Genomic DNA, 18,041 nt, shown 5'->3' with positions numbered 1-18,041 from the left:
TTTTTGTTTTCCATAAATAGAATTCTCACATAAATCCAAATCAACATGCTTCAAATCTGGCAACAAATTTGTTGAGTGAATAATTTGCATCCCCTTCTCACTCATGTGCCTGAGCCTATTGTTACACAGTAATTTGTCACCATCCCTGTTACTCCTCTTGTCGTACCTTGGAGGACTCATTCCGGGAGTTATAAGAAGTGACAAAGTCTAAAAATACTTGCATTATGTTCCCCTGAGTATGTACTTCATGTTCCCTGAAGACACCTCCTCCAGATTATCCCTAAAAAATGCTCTTTTTCCATTGGCTCAAGTCCACAGTGTCTTACCCACGGCAATCATGGAGATCCTCAAAAGAGGGCGCGACCATTGGTGCTCTGTCTTAGAGCAACAGTCGCGCCAACCAAGTTTAGTCATGCTTTTTGCTTTAACACACGTCCGGCTGTTGTTTCCTTCATTACATGGAGCTTTTTTGAGGATAAAAAATTAGTCTTATGTCGAGCTCTATCCTATCTCCATCTTTAATGGCTTTTGGGGATAATGCTAATCCGCAATAGGTGTCACGGTTCATCGTATCCGCCTTCCTTCTTTATCTATATAAGCTTGTCCTTATGCATTGACAAGCTAGTGATAGTCATTAGTCATGGAGTGCTAGATGTTGAGTTCTTGAGTTCTTGGAGTAATTCTTAGTGAATGCTAGAGAGGTTATGCTGCCGGAGAGGAGATGCATTGCAAGACACATATAGTTACTCGCCCAGCCAGGAGAGGTTCGATGTCAGAACCATGGTTGTAACTTTTCCTGTTTATTATTAATTAATGAGCGATTGCTATTATAGCTCCAATCTCATTGTCTATTATGGTGATGTGTTGATTTATTTCCTTTCTGAGTGAAATATAGTTATGCCTTGGTAGCTTTTATGTTGGTATCTGTCTCTTCCTTTGCATGTGCAGGTGGTCGTTTATGATCTGCTGGAGCGAGGGAGCGGGAATATCAACTCTGCTTCAATCACAGCGTTGGACTCCAGGTTGGTCTTCTTGATTCACCTTTGATGCATAACTAGGAACTTGCGTAGCAGTGTGGTTTGATTGTGGCTAGTTCTGTTTTAGGCTAGTGGGATCGCCTCTGTCCGTAGAGGGGATTTACCTACCCACCAATTTGGCGACTCCGCTGGGGAGGAGCTATTTAATTTTTGTCTTGCATGTTAATTTTCTTCTGCTTGCTTGAGTGAATGAGCTTCCTGAGTCAGTTTTGAGTTTATTCTTTACTGTTTGACTCATCTGAGCACTGTCAACCCGACCTAAGGTCGTATCATTTATTTTTCTAGCTGGCAAGCTTCATTGGCGCGGTTATTACTCTGACAGTCGCGCCAGTTGGCGCATGTTGCTCAAAAGCAACTCGCGCCAATCCTGTGGTAGCGCAAGTTTCAGGCTGACAGTCGCGCCAGCCCTGTAAATTTTGCCTGTGTGTGGGTGGAAAGCTCTTTCAGTCTCTTTTTATATCTCTTACAGCCTCTGGAAGTGTGTTGAACCTCTGCTTGACTGGTTTTAGCCTTTATCCTTCAGCTGTTTGCTCATTTCTATTGATTTTCGTCTCAGCCCTAGAACATCTAGTGACTTTGCATGTCTAGCCTTCTGTGGGAAGTTTCGGTCTTTTGATTATCCAGTCAGCTTGTTGGTTGTGTTCTGCACCTATCCAGTGATTTGTTAAAGCTTGATCTTCTATACTCTGAGTGCTTCACTTCTAGCCTCTTTGGATTTCACTTAATTTCATTCGAACTTAGAGTACATGGTTCAGTGAAAGTCTTTGTGTTTCTCCTTGCTTGCATGGTTCATTTTTGTGTTTCAGAATTGGTTCTATTTCATTGACTGAACTTGGATTGTGCATATCTCTTAAGGTTTGTTTAAATGCATCATGCCATCTTAAAGGAAAGAAAAACAAAAAAATCTTTTGCATCATATTAGTTAGCATTTATTGTTATTTGTTGCTATTAAAAAGAAAAAGAAAAAATTTCATTTCTTGTTGTTAGCTACATTAGGATCTTTGTTGTTTGTTGAGTGATCATTTCGTTTGTGAAAAGACATCAACCCTCCTATAGATAGAATTCATCGAATCAAATGATATAATTTTGGCATATAGTTTGCATTTAAGAAGTTTTTGAGATATCACATACGGTAGGACCAAAAAACTGAAACATAATTGAAGATAAACTTTAAAATGAACTCAATGAACATAACAACGCATTGGAACATAACGCAAATACTCTAGAGGTCTAGGTTAGAGACGTGTTCCGGTGTCTTTAAACCTAGTAGTTTATCGTCGAGTGGTTGGGTGATTCCTCCACGGTGAAACGATAGGTGCCAATACAGACTGTGCTCCCACGTTCCGTCGAGTATATATTGGGAGACCCCTATAGGAATAAAGCCTTTATCCATAGGAAGCCGTGTTAGCCGCCCTACGATTTGCAATGCAGTGAACACAACATTCACGAAGATTGACCACCCGTACCCTAAAAGGTATTCTGTGGTTTTGCGAAAAGTTTGGCACACCCTCTACCTAGAATTCCAGAGCAGTCACTTTTGATCCTTTTCGGACTCCCTAAATGAAAAGGTGCCTGTGAGCGTCTTGTCACTTCGTGCTCATTAAATATTCGAAGGAGACTAGAGTCATCTTTTATCCTTTTCTCGACTCTTAAAAAATGAAAAGGTTAAGTTCAGTGTCTTAAAATTTATTGGCCACGATAACATTTACCCAATTATATTTTGTTTGCGTTAGCCTGACTAGGATTATTTCTCGTTCAATGGCACCCTTCCCGGTGCCCACCGGCCAAGGTGTTCCTCCTGATGCGAACCCTCGTCCATTTCCTTCTGTTGGAAATGTCGGTGTTCAGTATATCGTAACATTGTCTTTGCCTGGGTTGACCATTGGTTTACCCGTATGGTTGTTTTCAAACTCGGTGGTCTCAAGTGTGATGATTCCTGTTCCGCCACCACCTCCTCCACCCGAACAACACCATGTTGATTCTAAGGTGGACCCCTTCCCTTCTTCGCCCATTGTTGCGTCCTCATCTTCTACTTCGCCTGGTGAAACCGTGAATTTCAGTAACCAGGTGGCTAAGAAGAAGAAGAAGAAGACCAAAAAGAAGAAGTCTCCTAAGGGAAGGGTCGCATCTACCATGAAAATATCTGAAGTGGAACCAACTTCTGCTCCTCCGTGGAAGGCTAAGTCTCCTTGTCGATTATGCAAGGAGGACCATTTTCTTTCTGATTGTCCTGGTATTCCCAGGATCCTAGACATATGGTCCCGTGACCCGACTCGCCCCTTGTCGTCGCAGATCGACGATACCTTACTAGTTGGTAAGAGAAAAGGGAGGGTTCGTTTCCCTTGTCGACTTTGTGAAGGTAATCATCTCCTTCGCCTTTGTCCACTTGTGGATGAAGCTTCCCGTCTTCTGGCAAGTCTTTCGGCTCCCTTACCCCAACTACCCGCTTGATATCAGCGCCTTTTTGCAACTGCAGATCATCTCTCCACTAACCAAGTGATCAAACATGATTCCTCATTGGTCCAACTCTCTCTTCCTGAACCTACCTGTGCTCCACCTGCTCCAGACCAGTTCCTGGTCGGAACGAGTGTTGATTTATATTCATCATCTACACACCACTCTATCATCAAAGATGAACCACCTGAGTCCAAACCAAATGAAAGTCCACAGTCCCAGATTACAGTGGACCCGGTCTTTGAAAAGGTCCAGCTTACAAGTGACCCGGTTTTGCCTACAGAAGTTCCATCCTTAGATGATCCTACACCTGAATCTAAACCAGACAAAAGTCAAAAGGTCCATATTACAAGTGACCCGGTTTTGCTTTCAGAAGTTCCAGCCTTAGATAATCTTACATCTGAATCCAAACCAGACCAAAGTCAAAAGGTCCAGATTACAAGTGACCCGGTTTTGCCTTCAGAAGTTACCTCCTCAGATGATGTTATCACTGCAAAGAATGAAGATCCCATTGCCCAAATTCTATTCATCAACATAGACTCTAATGATCAAGTGAGCATCCCTCTCATTCCTTCGCACCAGGAAGAAAGTCCATCAGAATCATATCCGACTGTCTATCCAGTCCCACCTCCAAGCAACCTAGTTGTTTCCTTCAATTGGGATCAACTAGTCAATCCTCGATTACCAGCCTCCATACCATTTCGAATTATAGTCCAAGTCTACCGCATGGTTATGGCCGGTACAATTATTGATGAGGGATCTCCTGTGAGTATCCTTTCTTCAACAGCTTGGGAAGCACTTGGTTCCCCACTGCTTCTGCCTGAGATGAGAAACCTTACAGGTTTCCATCGAGAAATCACTCGCCCTTTGGGAGTTCTTCCCAATGTACCTATCACGTTAGAAGGGAAGACTATTCAAATAGGAGTCATGGTAGTCCAAGGTCCGTTAGATTACAATTTACTCCTTGGACGAGACTATATTTATCGCATACGTGATATTGTGTCCTCACTCTTTAGAGTGATGTGTTTTCCGCATGAAGGAAGGACGATCAAAGTTGTAGACCAACTTTCATTCCCCGGTTCACACTTCACATATAGTCATCTACCATTCCTAAATGGTCTTATTTCCACAGGAAATGCCCCAGCTTCCACTCAGTCATTCTGATGACGGCAGATGGCCCCCGGAGGCATGCATCCTCCTTCAAAATCGAGTCTTTCCAAGTAAACCTTCATTCCATCCACTCCGTGAATGCCATGAAGCTTGGGGGGCATGTATCTCGATTTTGCATTATCATGCTGGGGGCATGCAACAAACGATTTTGCATTATCATGCTGGGGGCATGCAACAAAATTTTTTTTAACAAGCAAAGTTCTCCATGGTTCAAGCTTGTGTAAAAATGAACCCATACCTGATTTACATCTCGTGATTGCCTTTTATCTGCTAAATTCTGTTAGATGAGCCTTGGTCGTTTCATTCCATCGCCACCATCTCTTTGGCTGATCATATGCTTTCACTTGGTTGTTTTTCCTTTCCTGAGGAACCGCAGCGATGAGTGGTTTTATTAGCCAGCCTCTTAACCTTTACATGTTTCGAGTAAGTTCCACCATTACCGGAACTAGTTGCTATCCTTTATACCATTTGTTCCTTCAGGACGAGTCGCCTTTACGCTCTTTTCTGACTCGTAAAATATGAAAAGATCGCCGAGTATTTTTTCCCTTTTTGACTCGTTAAAGAAAATAAAAATGGAGGTCCGCTTTCAGCTCTTTTCTGACCATTTAAAGAGGAAAAGATTGCCGAGTCGCTCCTCTTGACTCGTTAAATGGTAATAAGGGGCGGTCGTTTTAAGTTCTTTTTGTCGACCGTTAAGACATAAAAAGATTACCGGGTTTTTGTCGTTTCAAACTCGTTAATGGTTATGAAACGACGTGGTTTTGACCACTTTTTTACTTTTTCAGGTCGAAATCACTAATTATGAAAATTACTCCTCGATCGTAATGATCGGGCGGTTCTTTCAGGTATTATTTTATACTTTTTCGGGCCCGAGAGACACAACTTTATGAAAAAGGACATCCCTGGAGTTTCCTTTTCTGCTGTCTTTTCAAACTCTCTAAACATGAAAAGGCGCCGAGTTCTTCCTTTGTCAGACTCGTTAAAACTTAATGACATCGGATTTTTTCACAACACAAGCATATGCTATCCCCATCAAGCTTGTTAAAAACAACAGGGGTACTCGCCAGAAATGGCGGGGGGAAAAGAAAAATTTTGAATCATAATTATTACCATAACGGCAGTATGTCGCTCTTGAACATGGCACTTTTGCTTTCGTTTTCGGGGTGGGGATATCTCATCTCATATTTTTCACTTGCTTCCATGGACTTGGGTACCTTATTTGACCTCTCATCCACTCATTGCCTCGTCATCATGACCTTTGATACATTGATGTCAAATACTGCCAATTCCGTTAATGTGCCGCCAATATGTTCAAGAGAAGTTGACCTCTGCAAAGAAACAACCTCCCTCTGATAGTTCGCACAATCTTGATTCACAACATTATCTCTGTCTCGTGTCGATGATGTGGGAAACCTTATGGCCCACCTTCGATCAAGGTCACTTCCTGTCGACTTCAACTCATTATCCAGGAAGTTGATCTAGAGACTCCTTTCCGGTGCCTTGGAGCCTGCATGCCTCAATGGCAGGTTCTTCGTGTTCGACGTGAGGTCTTCATCATTGGCCTCCGATCGAATGATTCTACGGGCGTTCGACTTCAGATCATTAATTCACGCGCCGTAGATTGTACCTATAGTACCTTGAGGGCCATTGTCATTATTGGTGGTACCTCTCGCGTCTGTTAACAATTTCCACTATTGACTGGTAATCAGACGATGTTCATGCATGTTCGACTTCAGCTCATATATTCACATGCTTGAACTTGTACTCTTGTTCGGGTCGAGATGGAGCGCAAGACCCTGGATTGTGTCTGTTGTAATCCAGGCGTGATTCTTGATACTTGACTCATTCACTGGATGGTTGCGACCATGCCTGAGTCAATTCATTGATCCTAACCAGATGGCTGCGTCCATACTATGGATCTAGATTATTTATGTACTCTCTTATGGATGGCTGCGACCATACCACGTACATCATGTAATTGAACTATCAGTCATGTCTCTTAATACAGATCCTCAGCGGCAGTAACTATATGTGTTCTTATGTGTTCTTGTAAAGCATTTCACCCCTCTCCACCTCTCGGACTTCATGCTTTAGGGGGCATCTATTACACAGTAATTTGTCACCATCCCTGTTACTCCTCTTGTCGTACCTTGGAGGACTCATTCCGGGAGTTATAAAAAGTGACAAAGTCTATAAACACTTGCATTATGTTCCCCTGAGTATGTACTTCATGTTCCCTGAAGACACCTCCTCCAGATTATCCCTAAAAAATGCTCTTTTTCCATTGGCGCAAGTCCACAGTGTCTTACCCGCGCCAATCATGGAGATCCTCAAAAGAGGGTGCGACCATTGGCGCTCTGTCTTAGAGCAGCAGTCGCGCCAACCAGGTTTAGTCATGCTTTTTTCTTTAACGCACGTCCGGCTGTTGTTTCCTTCATTACATGGAGCTTTTTTGAGGATAAAAAATCAGTCTTATGTCGAGCTCTATCCTATCTCCATCTTTAATGGCTTTTGGGGATAATGCTAATCTGCAATAGGTGTCACGGTTCATCGTATCCGCCTTCATTCTTTATCTATATAAGCTTGTCCTTATGCATTGACAAGCTAGTGATAGTCATTAGTCATGGAGTGCTAGATGTTGAGTTCTTGAGTTCTTGGAGTAATGTTAGTGAATGCTAGAGAGGTTATGCTGCCGGAGAGGAGATGCATTGCAAGACACATATAGTTACTCGCCCAGCCAGGAGAGGTTCGACGTCAGAACCATGGTTGTAACTTTTCCTGTTTATTATTAATTAATGAGCGACTGCTATTATAGTTCCAATCTCATTGTCTATTATGGTGATGTGTTGATTTATTTCCTTTCTGACTGAAATATAGTTATGCCTTGGTAGCTTTTATGTTGGTATCTGTCTCTTCCTTTGCATGTGCAGGTGGTCATTTATGATCTGCTGGAGCGAGGGAGCGGGAATATCAACTCTGCTTCAATCACAGCGTTGGACTCCAGGTTGGTCTTCTTGATTCACCTTTGATGCATAACTAGGAACTTGCGTAGCAGCGTGGTTTGATTGTGGCTAGTTCTGTTTTAGGCTAGTGGGATCGCCTCTGTCCGCAGAGGGGATTTACCTACCCAACACCTATGATGCCACAATGTTGTATCTGCTCTTGTGGAGGTTAGAGAATTAACATAATTAGAAATTCCATTGCATAAATACAATGTACCAACATTTTCTCCTTTTACTATTATCAAGGCTCCTTTAGTGACTTTCCAGGTTTTATTTGTAAAAGTAGTTACACAACCTTCACCTCCCAAATACCCTGTTGAAATTAAATTTTTCTTCAGATCTAGAAAATGCATTACCTCCTTCAAAATCCATTGTTTTCCATTCTATTTTTTTTATGAAAACTTTACTCATTCCAATGTTTTTGCAGGTTTACTATCACCCAAACAAACCTGTCCAAAATCTCCTTGAAAATAATCATGAAAATGTTTCCTATCAGGTGTGGCATGCAATAAGGCCCCTAAATCGACCACCCAAACATCAATAATATTTTCTAATGAAAGAATCAAATCATCTTGCAGCACATCACTTGTCACATTCACTTTATGATTGTTTTCCTATTGTGTGTCTCCTTCTTTTCCCTTCTGAAACTTACGGTATTTCTTCAAGTGTCCTTTCTTCCCACATTTCCCGCACATTATCCCTAACCTAGACTTGGATTTTCCTTTCCTTGACTTACTGTGATATCATGGGCTCTTTACTCTTTCTATTTTTCTTCCCCTAGTCTCTACAGTCAAAGTATTACCTGGTGTATCATCGGGGGTTTTTCTTTGCATTTCCTCACTAAGGATGGCACCAAAAACTTCATCATACTTTAAAGTACTAGATCTAGAGATAGAGTTACTAATATCCATATCTAAACCATTCCAACTTTCTGGCAATGAGCACATAATTAACAGAGACCCAATTCCATCATAAAAATTTACTCATATAGAACTTAATTGACTGGTAACCATTTTAAATTCATTTAAACGATTAACAATAGATCTACCTTCTGCCATATTCATAATAAACAAACACTTCCTAAGAAATATTGTATTTGAGGCCAAGGGTTTTTCATATAGTTTGGAAAATGTCATCATTAAACCCTCTGTTGTCATTTCCTTTGAAATATTAAAGGCTACTGAAGTTGCGAGGCACAACAGTATTGTTCCAAGTGATTTTCTGTCGAGAATCTCCCATTCTGCATCTATCATACTCATCGGCTTCTTTGTTTTTCCACTTAATGGTAGCTACATATATTTCTGACACATATAATCTTCCGTCTACATTTTCTGCAACTCATAGTTTTGGCCATTAAATTTCTCAACCCTCAACCTACTGTCTTCCACCATTGCTCCCTCTCGAACCATGAACCCTTCTTTCCTGTGAGTTTCTCATCCAAATAGACCTTCGACTCTGATACTAGTTGTTGGAAAATTATACACTATAGAGAAATGGAACACATAAAATATTGCAGAAACACAAACTCAGAAAACACATAAAACAAGAGAGACGTAGATATATGTGGTTCACCTAATTTGATCTACGTCCGTGGAGAAACAACCAATCCTTCATTTCTATTATCCACAAAATGAAGAGATACAACCTACAACAAATTCATTGTAATTTCCTCTTCACTTTCACACAGTCTCCTCTCTCTTTCTTGCTCAGAATAATAATACATAGCCACAATTAAATTCCCTCATATAAACCTAGGGTTTCCTTCTAGGGAAAAAGCCCTAAATTAAGCATAACTTCTACCATGAGATCATCCGCCTAATGAATGGCCCACATTAACTACCAAATTACAATATTTTACAAGGAAATTTTACATCTATTTTTAGCTTCGGATGGTGATTAAACAGACGAAGTTTCCACCCAGCTAGGAAATGAGGTCCAACACGGCGACGCCTCTCAATAAAGAAGATAACTAGGTTCCACACACAACAAAAATAATAAATTTCAATGTATAATGTTAAACTATAGAAAATTTGCAAAAAACATTAGCCAAACCCAAATTAATATGGGCAGCATATCAAATAAATTTCCACTACTTAGAATATCAAATAATGGTTGATTTTCTTGCATCATAATATCAAAAAAATCAAAAAGTGCCTCCCTCTATAAAATCTTTGCTTTTTAGTGATGTTTCCAATTTTTGATACAATTAGATAAAATAAATTGAGTTAGAAAAACTATGTAGAATATCAAATAAAGGTTGGTTTGCTAGCATCATGATATCAAACAAATCAAAAGTGCCTCCCTCTATAGAAACTTTGTCATTTGATGATGTTTTCAATTTTTCATAGGAAAATAAAAAAATATAGGTAAGGAAGAAAAAAAATATTGATATATTAAACTTCGAATTTATTTCAGTTATATATTTAGACCATCAGTAATTTTTTGTTAATTGTAGATATAAATATTCAAATGACATAGATATAAATTGTATGAGAGCTAAGAATTGGATGAGAGTTTCCATATTGGATCATGTAGAAGTTGAATCCTTGTCTTTCTTTTCAATCTTCACCATCCAACTTTAAGCTCACACAGTAATACAAATTATCATTTAGAAAAATAAAAATTGTGTCCTATTTTATTTATTTATAATCACATAAGAAAAATAAGTAATGTAAAAGAATAAAATAATAGTTTTCTTATATAGGAATTGGATGAGAGATTCTAGATTGAGCAGTGGAGATATGCTCAATCCTTGTCCTCCTTTTTAATATTCACCATTCAACCTTAAACGCTCACCATCCATCCAACTGCCAGCATGTTGTTTTAGGCTAACAACCCACATTTTGGGGTATTGTCTTGTTCGCCATTATAGTGGTTGAGTTCGTGTTGTTTCCTTGCTCCCCTTTTTGATAATGCTTCCTCGATAGAGAATGGAAAGTCAATTTTGCGGGGGGGGGGGGGGGGGCAAGTGGCTTAGTTTCTCATCGTCGATAACTATTTGAATGGAATTCAGTAGCATCTTATTTCGACTCGGTCCCTTTGGAGGTATGAAAGGAATTTCAACATCTTGAGTCAAGAGAGTTTGGTGATAAGCTTCACTTCTCTAATTTTGAAGTGGGTGTCATAGATCTCAAATGGATTCTTGATCTAGGGAAATTTAGGAAGAAGAGATTGCAATTCTTACACTCACCTGCAGTCCACCAACAATTGGATACACTCTTTTGCTTAGTCTTGTGAGATAAGAAGGTGGATAATACAATTTTTTTTTAATTCAAGAATATATGAAGAGAATGCTCAAGAATGTTCATTTTTGCCTTGATGATATAGTTTCATATATGCAGAGAGGAGAAATATGTCATTTCATAATCGGAATATGAGGAACTCACATGGCCTCTTGCCTTCATCAATACACAACCTACTACTACTTCTCCTCCATCTCCTACATCTCCTCTTTTGCCAGTGATCATATCATACTGAAGTGGATTTCTAGTGCCTCGTTTTGTCAATTTTAGTAAGCCTTGTCTTTCTAGAAAATGTTGTTACAATTTTATTGAAGGTCTATACTAGTATATCTCTCTTCTCACTCAATGTTGTAGATGGAGGCAATATGGTTGATATGGTATGTGTTGTGCTTTATTCTATCACAAATAGCGTATAGTCCAACTTTTGAGATTTCTAATGGCATCTATAAATAGCTTTGTTTGCAGGGAATTTCTCTTATGTTGGAACGATCTTGTAATTATGTTATATCTCACATAGGATAGCGTCCCTCATCTGTTTCTAGTGGCACAGTCTCTTCATGGCACTGGAGCTGCCCTAGTCCTTCATTATCATACATCTTGAATTCTCATACTATCCATGTAAAATTGTTTGTATATTAATAAAATCTTTCTATACTAGCTTAAGAAAAAAAAAAAATACTCACACATGATTCAAACCATAATTTATAAAAATGAAAATTGTATCCTATTTTACGTTTAATGGTTTTTCTCTTTTTAATCTTCACCATCCAACCTTAAACTCATACAAATATTAACTAGTACAACCACATTAATAAATGTGGTTGATAAACTAGGATAAACCTATATCAAGCACATATATCAATTCTCAATAGTATTAAGAATTATTATCAATAATATTAATATAAATATAAGAACCATATTAATAATAATTAATATTATATTATTACTATTAAAAATCAAATTTTATATTTTTACTTCATTTATTTTACTTGTAATCAATTTACAATATAATGCATTTTAGATTTTAAAAATAAAAATACATTTCAAAACATGAGCTATAATTTCTAAATTTATTAATCATGGAGGAACCTATCATGGAACTTACTAATATAAACAATATACTTCATAAGTAAAATATTTTAATTTCATATTAAGTAAAATATTTCAATGTCAACTAATATGTAAATGAAAAGAAATAAATTTTCATGGTTAAAACATTTTAAAGCATTTCGAGTCACGTTATTATTTTATATTTGGGCTATATTTTTTATTTTTTTTGTAAATTTTATCTTTGTGCTCCAAACATTTTTTTTCGAATTTTGCATTTAAAAAAAAAATTACACAAAAAGAAATTATATCACTCTAAGCACTTCTTAGATTTGTGATTAAAATATATCAATATCGATCTTTAAAGAAAAAACTAATAAGATCAACTTGTCATTTGAAATTTTTATTGAATAATTGCTAATTAATTTTAGAGGACAATTTCATTCAATCTACCTTACCTAATTCTACACTAATCCTACACTGAAAACCTAGGACAAACTTGGCTATTTTTATACATTTGTATTTGAAAAGTAAAGCAATATTAGTGGCATGAGCGGGTCAAACCATGTACTTCTCATTTGTGCTGTGACACATATTGCATGAATATAATTTATTAAAAGTAATGGACGATTTTGCTAGATAAAATTTAATTATATATAAATGAATGCTATAAATAATATTGAGTAACTTATTAGAATTGGAATAATCTCAAATCCCTAGGAAATTGGTGGATGGGGAGCCACTTGACACGAATCTAATTTTTTAAATTTATTAAAAGTAATGGAGTATTTTGTTAAATAAATTTTGTTTATATATAAATGAATGTTATAAATAATAATGAAGAACTTATTAGAATTGGAATAATCTCAACATGGTGGAACTTATTAGAATTGGAATAATATCAAATCCCTAGAAAATTGGTAGGTGGGGAGCAACTTACACTAATCTAATTTCTTAAATTTATTAAAATAATGCACCATTTTGCTAAATAAAATTTGCTTATATAAATTAATATTATAAATAATAATAAGAAACTTATTATAATTGAAATGATCTCAACATGGAAAAACTATTAAAATTGTAATAATCTCACATCCCTAAAAAATGATAGTGAAAAGCCAAGTGGCACAATTGTATCATATTTTATAAATACATAATTAAAAAACAAAAAAACAAAAATTATATAAAATAAAATAATCCGTTTTTTATTTTTAATTTCTATTAAGTTGATATATGTAATTTAATTCGTGTAAAAGCTAGTATGGATAACTTTAAGCAGTCTGGGTTACCTACCTGGATAAGTAGTTGTCTTGGAGAATCTTTATTTTTGAGCCATAAGATTGACTGACCCAATATAGAAGCCATAAGATGCCAAATTTTATGCTCCAACCGATTTATTCCTTCATCAGAAGCATGATGCTATTATGTTAGGGTGTTTCTTTATTGATTTTACCAACATGATGCCATTATGGTGCTTCTTTATTGATTTTACCAACATATACGATGCTGGCCATTGTTAATCATGATATTCAACCCTTGTGATCGCCAGACAAAAATCACACAAAGATCCTACTATTCTTTATGCAATATCCAAACCATAACTCTGCAAACTTTCATCTCACTACCTTTCTCTAAATGTACGCCGGTGGCCAACTGTAAACATTGATATCACATCTGCTGCACTAAAAGCCCACTGTATTATCCTTTAACAATCCTGTAATAAATGTCAATCTAATTCTCAACAGAACCAGCACCAGAACCAAACAATTCTGTAATAAATGTTCTATCTAATTCTCACCAGAACCAAAAATAATGTAGAAATAGATTTAGTTATGGAGCAGTTGAACAGAATTAGTTATAAGTAGTTGAACAGAGTTAGTTATGAGTGGTTAGGAATTCCTATATAAGCATGATGTAATTGAGTAAAGAAACGAATGAAATTGTGCAAGTTTTCTATTTTATTTTAGTATCAGAGCTCAGGGTCTGAGCTTGGGTGAGAGCGCAGGTGTGGAAGATCCGGCTCCCTGAGACCTGCGTGAGGCCAGACTTGCTGTGTGTGTACCCGAGTTGGCGTGGTGAACCCCAGTTCCTGAGGGCATTGTGAGAGGCTGTGTAAAGCCTGCGTGAAGATCCGTGAGAGGCTGTGTAAAGCCGTGGCTGTGCGGCTGTGTAAAGCCGTGGCTCTGTGTGAAGGCTGATGTGGAGGCTCTGCTGATGTGGAGGCTCTGCGTGAAGGCGAGCATATTGCTGCGTGAAGGGAGAATCTGTCTGCGTTAGTGTTATTTCGCTGTTCGAACATTCGTGAGTGTTATTTTAGTAAATTAATCTGACTGCGTGAGTGTTATTTTAGTAAAACTGTGTCACGGCTTCTGGTACCATGCGTCACTTTGTTTGCTGTTCGAACATTCCTCATTCCTCTTGCAAGAACACTCAACCGACTGCTTTTGTATACGGAGAATTTTGACGAAGAGAGCTGCTAATTTTAACATTGCATTGGACGATGTCTCTATAACAAGCCTTACTTTCGGAAGAGAGTTCACAGCTGCCATTGAAGCAAAGCAAGTTGCTGCTCAAGAAGCCGAACGTGCCAAGTTTGTTGTCGAGAAGGCAGAACAAGATAAAAAGAGTGCTATCATTAGAGCCATTAGAGCTCAGGGAGAAGCCACAAGTGCTCAACTTATTGGTGAAGCTATTTCTAATAATTCAGCCTTCATCACGTTGAGAAAGATTGAGGTTTTATGTTTTAAGTTGACCCTTCTGCATATCCAACTGGTGGAGGGCTGAACTACGGCTGATAATAATTTTTCTTATGTAATAAATATATCTTGGATTCCTTTCCGTTAGAGGATCAGTTCAGGGTTTTTCAGTGCCAGTGATCTCGAGAATCAGTTCAAGGTTTTTGATTGCCAGTGATCTTGAGGATCAGTTCATGATTTTTCAGTGCCAGTGTGGACCCTTGATTTTTGACCAACTTTGGGAGGATGGCTGATCATTGCAGTACAATGTTCTTCGTAAGAAACATTTGTCAATGGATGATATGACTAGCGGTATTTGAATTTAGTTTCGGAAGGTTTTCATAGATGCCGTGGTTTCTACTCTGCGTTTTCGTAAGCCTTGAAGGCTAGCTTCGGCGTTTTGCTGATCCGCGTTTTTCGTAAGCCTTGAAGGCTAGTTTCGACGATTTTCTCGGGTGTTTTTTTTTGCAAGCTTACCGTGGTCATATTCTTTTTCAGTCGGCCCAGTTTTTTCTTTGTTTTGTTGCAAAAATCGTGTAAGTGGGTCTTGTTCAAGAGAGTGCTGTTAGTGAGCACCGTTTGTGACAGCGGATCTGATTGGAGGAGCCCGGAGGGCCAAGGAGAGCAAAGAGAGGCAGGTGTGATAAAGCTAACTGATATGTCTATTATTTTAGATTTTTTTGACAATGATCCTTTTAATGATCATTTTCTCATGAACCCATTTGGGATTAGCAGTGTTTTTGAGTTCATTGACAAAGAGTTTCATGTTGTTGAAGATCATGTCCCTGAAGAAATCACTCATTTTGTTGAGGATCACGCTGTTGAAGAAATCACTGAGATTAAAAGTTGCCCGGTTGTTAGAATTTTTATTGGATCTAATTTCAAGATGACTCCTACATTGGAGGATACTACCATGGATGTTCTTCGAAGGCCGCTCATGTTCAAAGATGACTGCATTTTGGTGAATCCTTCGTTGGTTCCTCATGGAAAGTGGGGAGAACATGAATTAAATTACCTCGTTCGAGATCTTGCATTGCCTCTCAATCCAAAAGAGACCACCAATGGAAAAGGAACAAGCATGGACCTTTTAATAAGAAGACAAAAATGAAATGTTCTGTTGTAAAGCTAGCTGAGACTTGGCTAGCTGAGACTTAGACCAGCAGTCAAGTTAAAGTTTAAGTCGTCATCATTAAGAATATATAGTTTGTTATATAGTTGGAATTAAGGGGGAGTGGTAGAAAGGTATTAATCGTCATCATTAAGAATATATAGTTTGTTATATAGTTGGAATTAAGGGGGAGTGGTAGAAAGGTATTAATCCCAACTACCCTCTGTTAATGCAGTAGTTAGATCAATCTAGATAATCAATCTAGAGAATACAGTAGATGTTCAAAGTACAAGTTCTAGAAGTAAGTTAGGTATGGTAGAAAATCCATTTCTCCATTAAGGGAGGATGTGAAAATAATGTAGAAATAGATTTAGTTATGGAGCAGTTGAACAGAATTAGTTATAAGTAATTGAACAGAGTTAGTTATGAGTGGTTAGGAATTCCTATATAAGCATGATGTAATTGAGTAAAGAAACGAATGAAATTGTGCAAGTTTTCTATTTTATTTTCTCGAACCTAAATACACAGGTGCTTGCGTTTGTTTCAAGACATATTGGCATTGTCCGAAACCCTGATCCTCTCCTGACGATGGAATTGGCTGCAACTATACTCACCATTACTGTTTTTCTTTTTACTATTTTTGTTGGGGTAACCTTGCTTTGGAAGCCTTCACCATGTCTGAAAACTCTGCGGGGGAAGCATGTTCTAATAACAGGAGGGTCCAGTGGTATTGGTCTTGCTATTGCCAAAGAGGCTCTATCTCAAGGAGCTTTCGTTACTCTGATAGCCAGAACCTCTGCCAAACTGGAGAAGGCCATAGACAAGTTGGTCGATAATAAAACTATCAGTGTTGATAGAATATTCACGAAGGTACGTGGATAGGTTTTTCTCATTGTCTTTCATTACTGGAGTCCTGTATTAGTTGAATATTTTTAGAATCTGCAATTGAGTTAAGTTCAGATTAAAATCAAAACTATTTTTTTACTACGCAGACTGCTGATGTAAGTGACTATGAAACTCTGTTAAGTTCAGATTAAAATCAAAACTATTTTTTTACTACGCAGACTGCTGATGTAAGTGACTATGAAACTCTTTCGAATGCAGACTGCTGATGTAAGTGACTATGAAACACTTTCGAATGCAATACAACAATCATTGAACTCTTTCGAATGCAATACAACAATCATTTCAATGGAGACCTATTGATGTGACTGTTTGCAATGCTGGGTGGGCGAGAGTTGGATTTATAGAGGAAATTCCCATTAAAGATTTGCATGAGATGATTAACACAAATTTATCAGGGATGGTAAACACTCTGCATGTTGCTCTTCGCTTGATGAAGCATCGCACAGTCCAAGCCCATGCCCGACCGCCCATGTCTGTTGTTCTTGTCAGTTCTTTGGCCGGTCTGGTATGATTCATGAAATTGGTTTTGGGTTGCACAGAGTTTTTATTTCCTATTAACTGTAGGTTCTGGTGGCAATGGATTCACCACTGCATGTGTTTTGCAGTACACGCAGTATGGGGTTTCTGTTTATACTGCAACCAAATATGGCGTTAAAGGGCTTGCCGAGGCTCTTAGACTGGAATTGATGCCTTATAACATCGGAGTGGGCGTTTCTTTCCCGGGATATGTGGAGACTCCAATGCTGGATGACTGTAAGCAATCTAGACCTCATACGCCAGTATGCTTTTACATAGAAATTCCATTTGCTATCATATTCGCTTCCTTCAGAAAGCCCTTAAAACTAAAGTTTCCTAAAAAGTCTTAAAACTCTACAGATAAAGGGGTTTTGCTATTCCATTATTGGTGAAATTGTCAGCTCATACATTTATTTTTAAGGTTTAAAATTAGAATTAGAGGGTAATTAAACAATAAGGTTGATGATCATATAACGGCTGGGTCTCTCATCATCATTCTATTATTGTAATGAGTTTTATTTTATTAATTAAAAACAAATTTTTGTTTTTATTTTATTAATTTTATTATAATTAATTAATTTTTAATTAATTTTTGTCATTATTTTATTAATTATAAATAATTTTTTGTTATTATTATATTAATTAAAAAAAATTGTATGCGTAATCCTTTATCTTAAATTTTACAAAATTCTTTTATATCAAATTTTTATAAACTTGTGAAAATTATATATATATTTTTATATATATATAGCAATTATATATATATATATATATATATATATATATATATATATCAACTTTATTCAAATATATAATCTATATTT

General features: G+C 37.5%; 1 protein-coding gene across 1 annotated transcript; it reads left to right on the top strand.

Moving 5' to 3' along the window:
- The first annotated feature begins 16,310 nt into the window (after positions 1–16,310).
- Positions 16,311–17,567, top strand: LOC149242668 (3-dehydrosphinganine reductase TSC10A-like). Its single transcript, XM_089370943.1, has 4 exons — positions 16,311–16,665; positions 16,788–16,810; positions 16,954–17,206; positions 17,307–17,567. Exons 1-4 carry the CDS (start codon positions 16,384–16,386, stop codon positions 17,565–17,567), a joined length of 819 nt encoding a protein of 272 aa, XP_089227069.1. The 5' UTR covers positions 16,311–16,383.
- The last annotated feature ends 474 nt before the right edge of the window (positions 17,568–18,041 follow it).

The sequence above is a fragment of the Pinus tabuliformis genome, chromosome 8 (assembly GCF_031772625.1).
Source record: "Pinus tabuliformis cultivar Carrire ecotype Pingquan chromosome 8, CPIR1, whole genome shotgun sequence".
NCBI classification, from domain to species: domain Eukaryota; kingdom Viridiplantae; phylum Streptophyta; class Pinopsida; order Pinales; family Pinaceae; genus Pinus; species Pinus tabuliformis.
Note: the sequence above shows the minus strand (reverse complement) of the source record. Positions and strands in the feature narration are given on the sequence as shown.

Bases quoted from the DNA above. Each gene is read 5' to 3' on its own strand.
- LOC149242668 (XM_089370943.1), top strand. From the start codon at position 16,384: ATGGAATTGGCTGCAACTATACTCACCATTACTGTTTTTCTTTTTACT. The intron at 16,811-16,953 runs AACTCTGTTAAG...CAACAATCATTG, and splicing joins GCTGATGTAAGTGACTATGA to AACTCTTTCGAATGCAATAC. The intron at 17,207-17,306 runs GTATGATTCATG...TGTGTTTTGCAG, and splicing joins TCAGTTCTTTGGCCGGTCTG to TACACGCAGTATGGGGTTTC.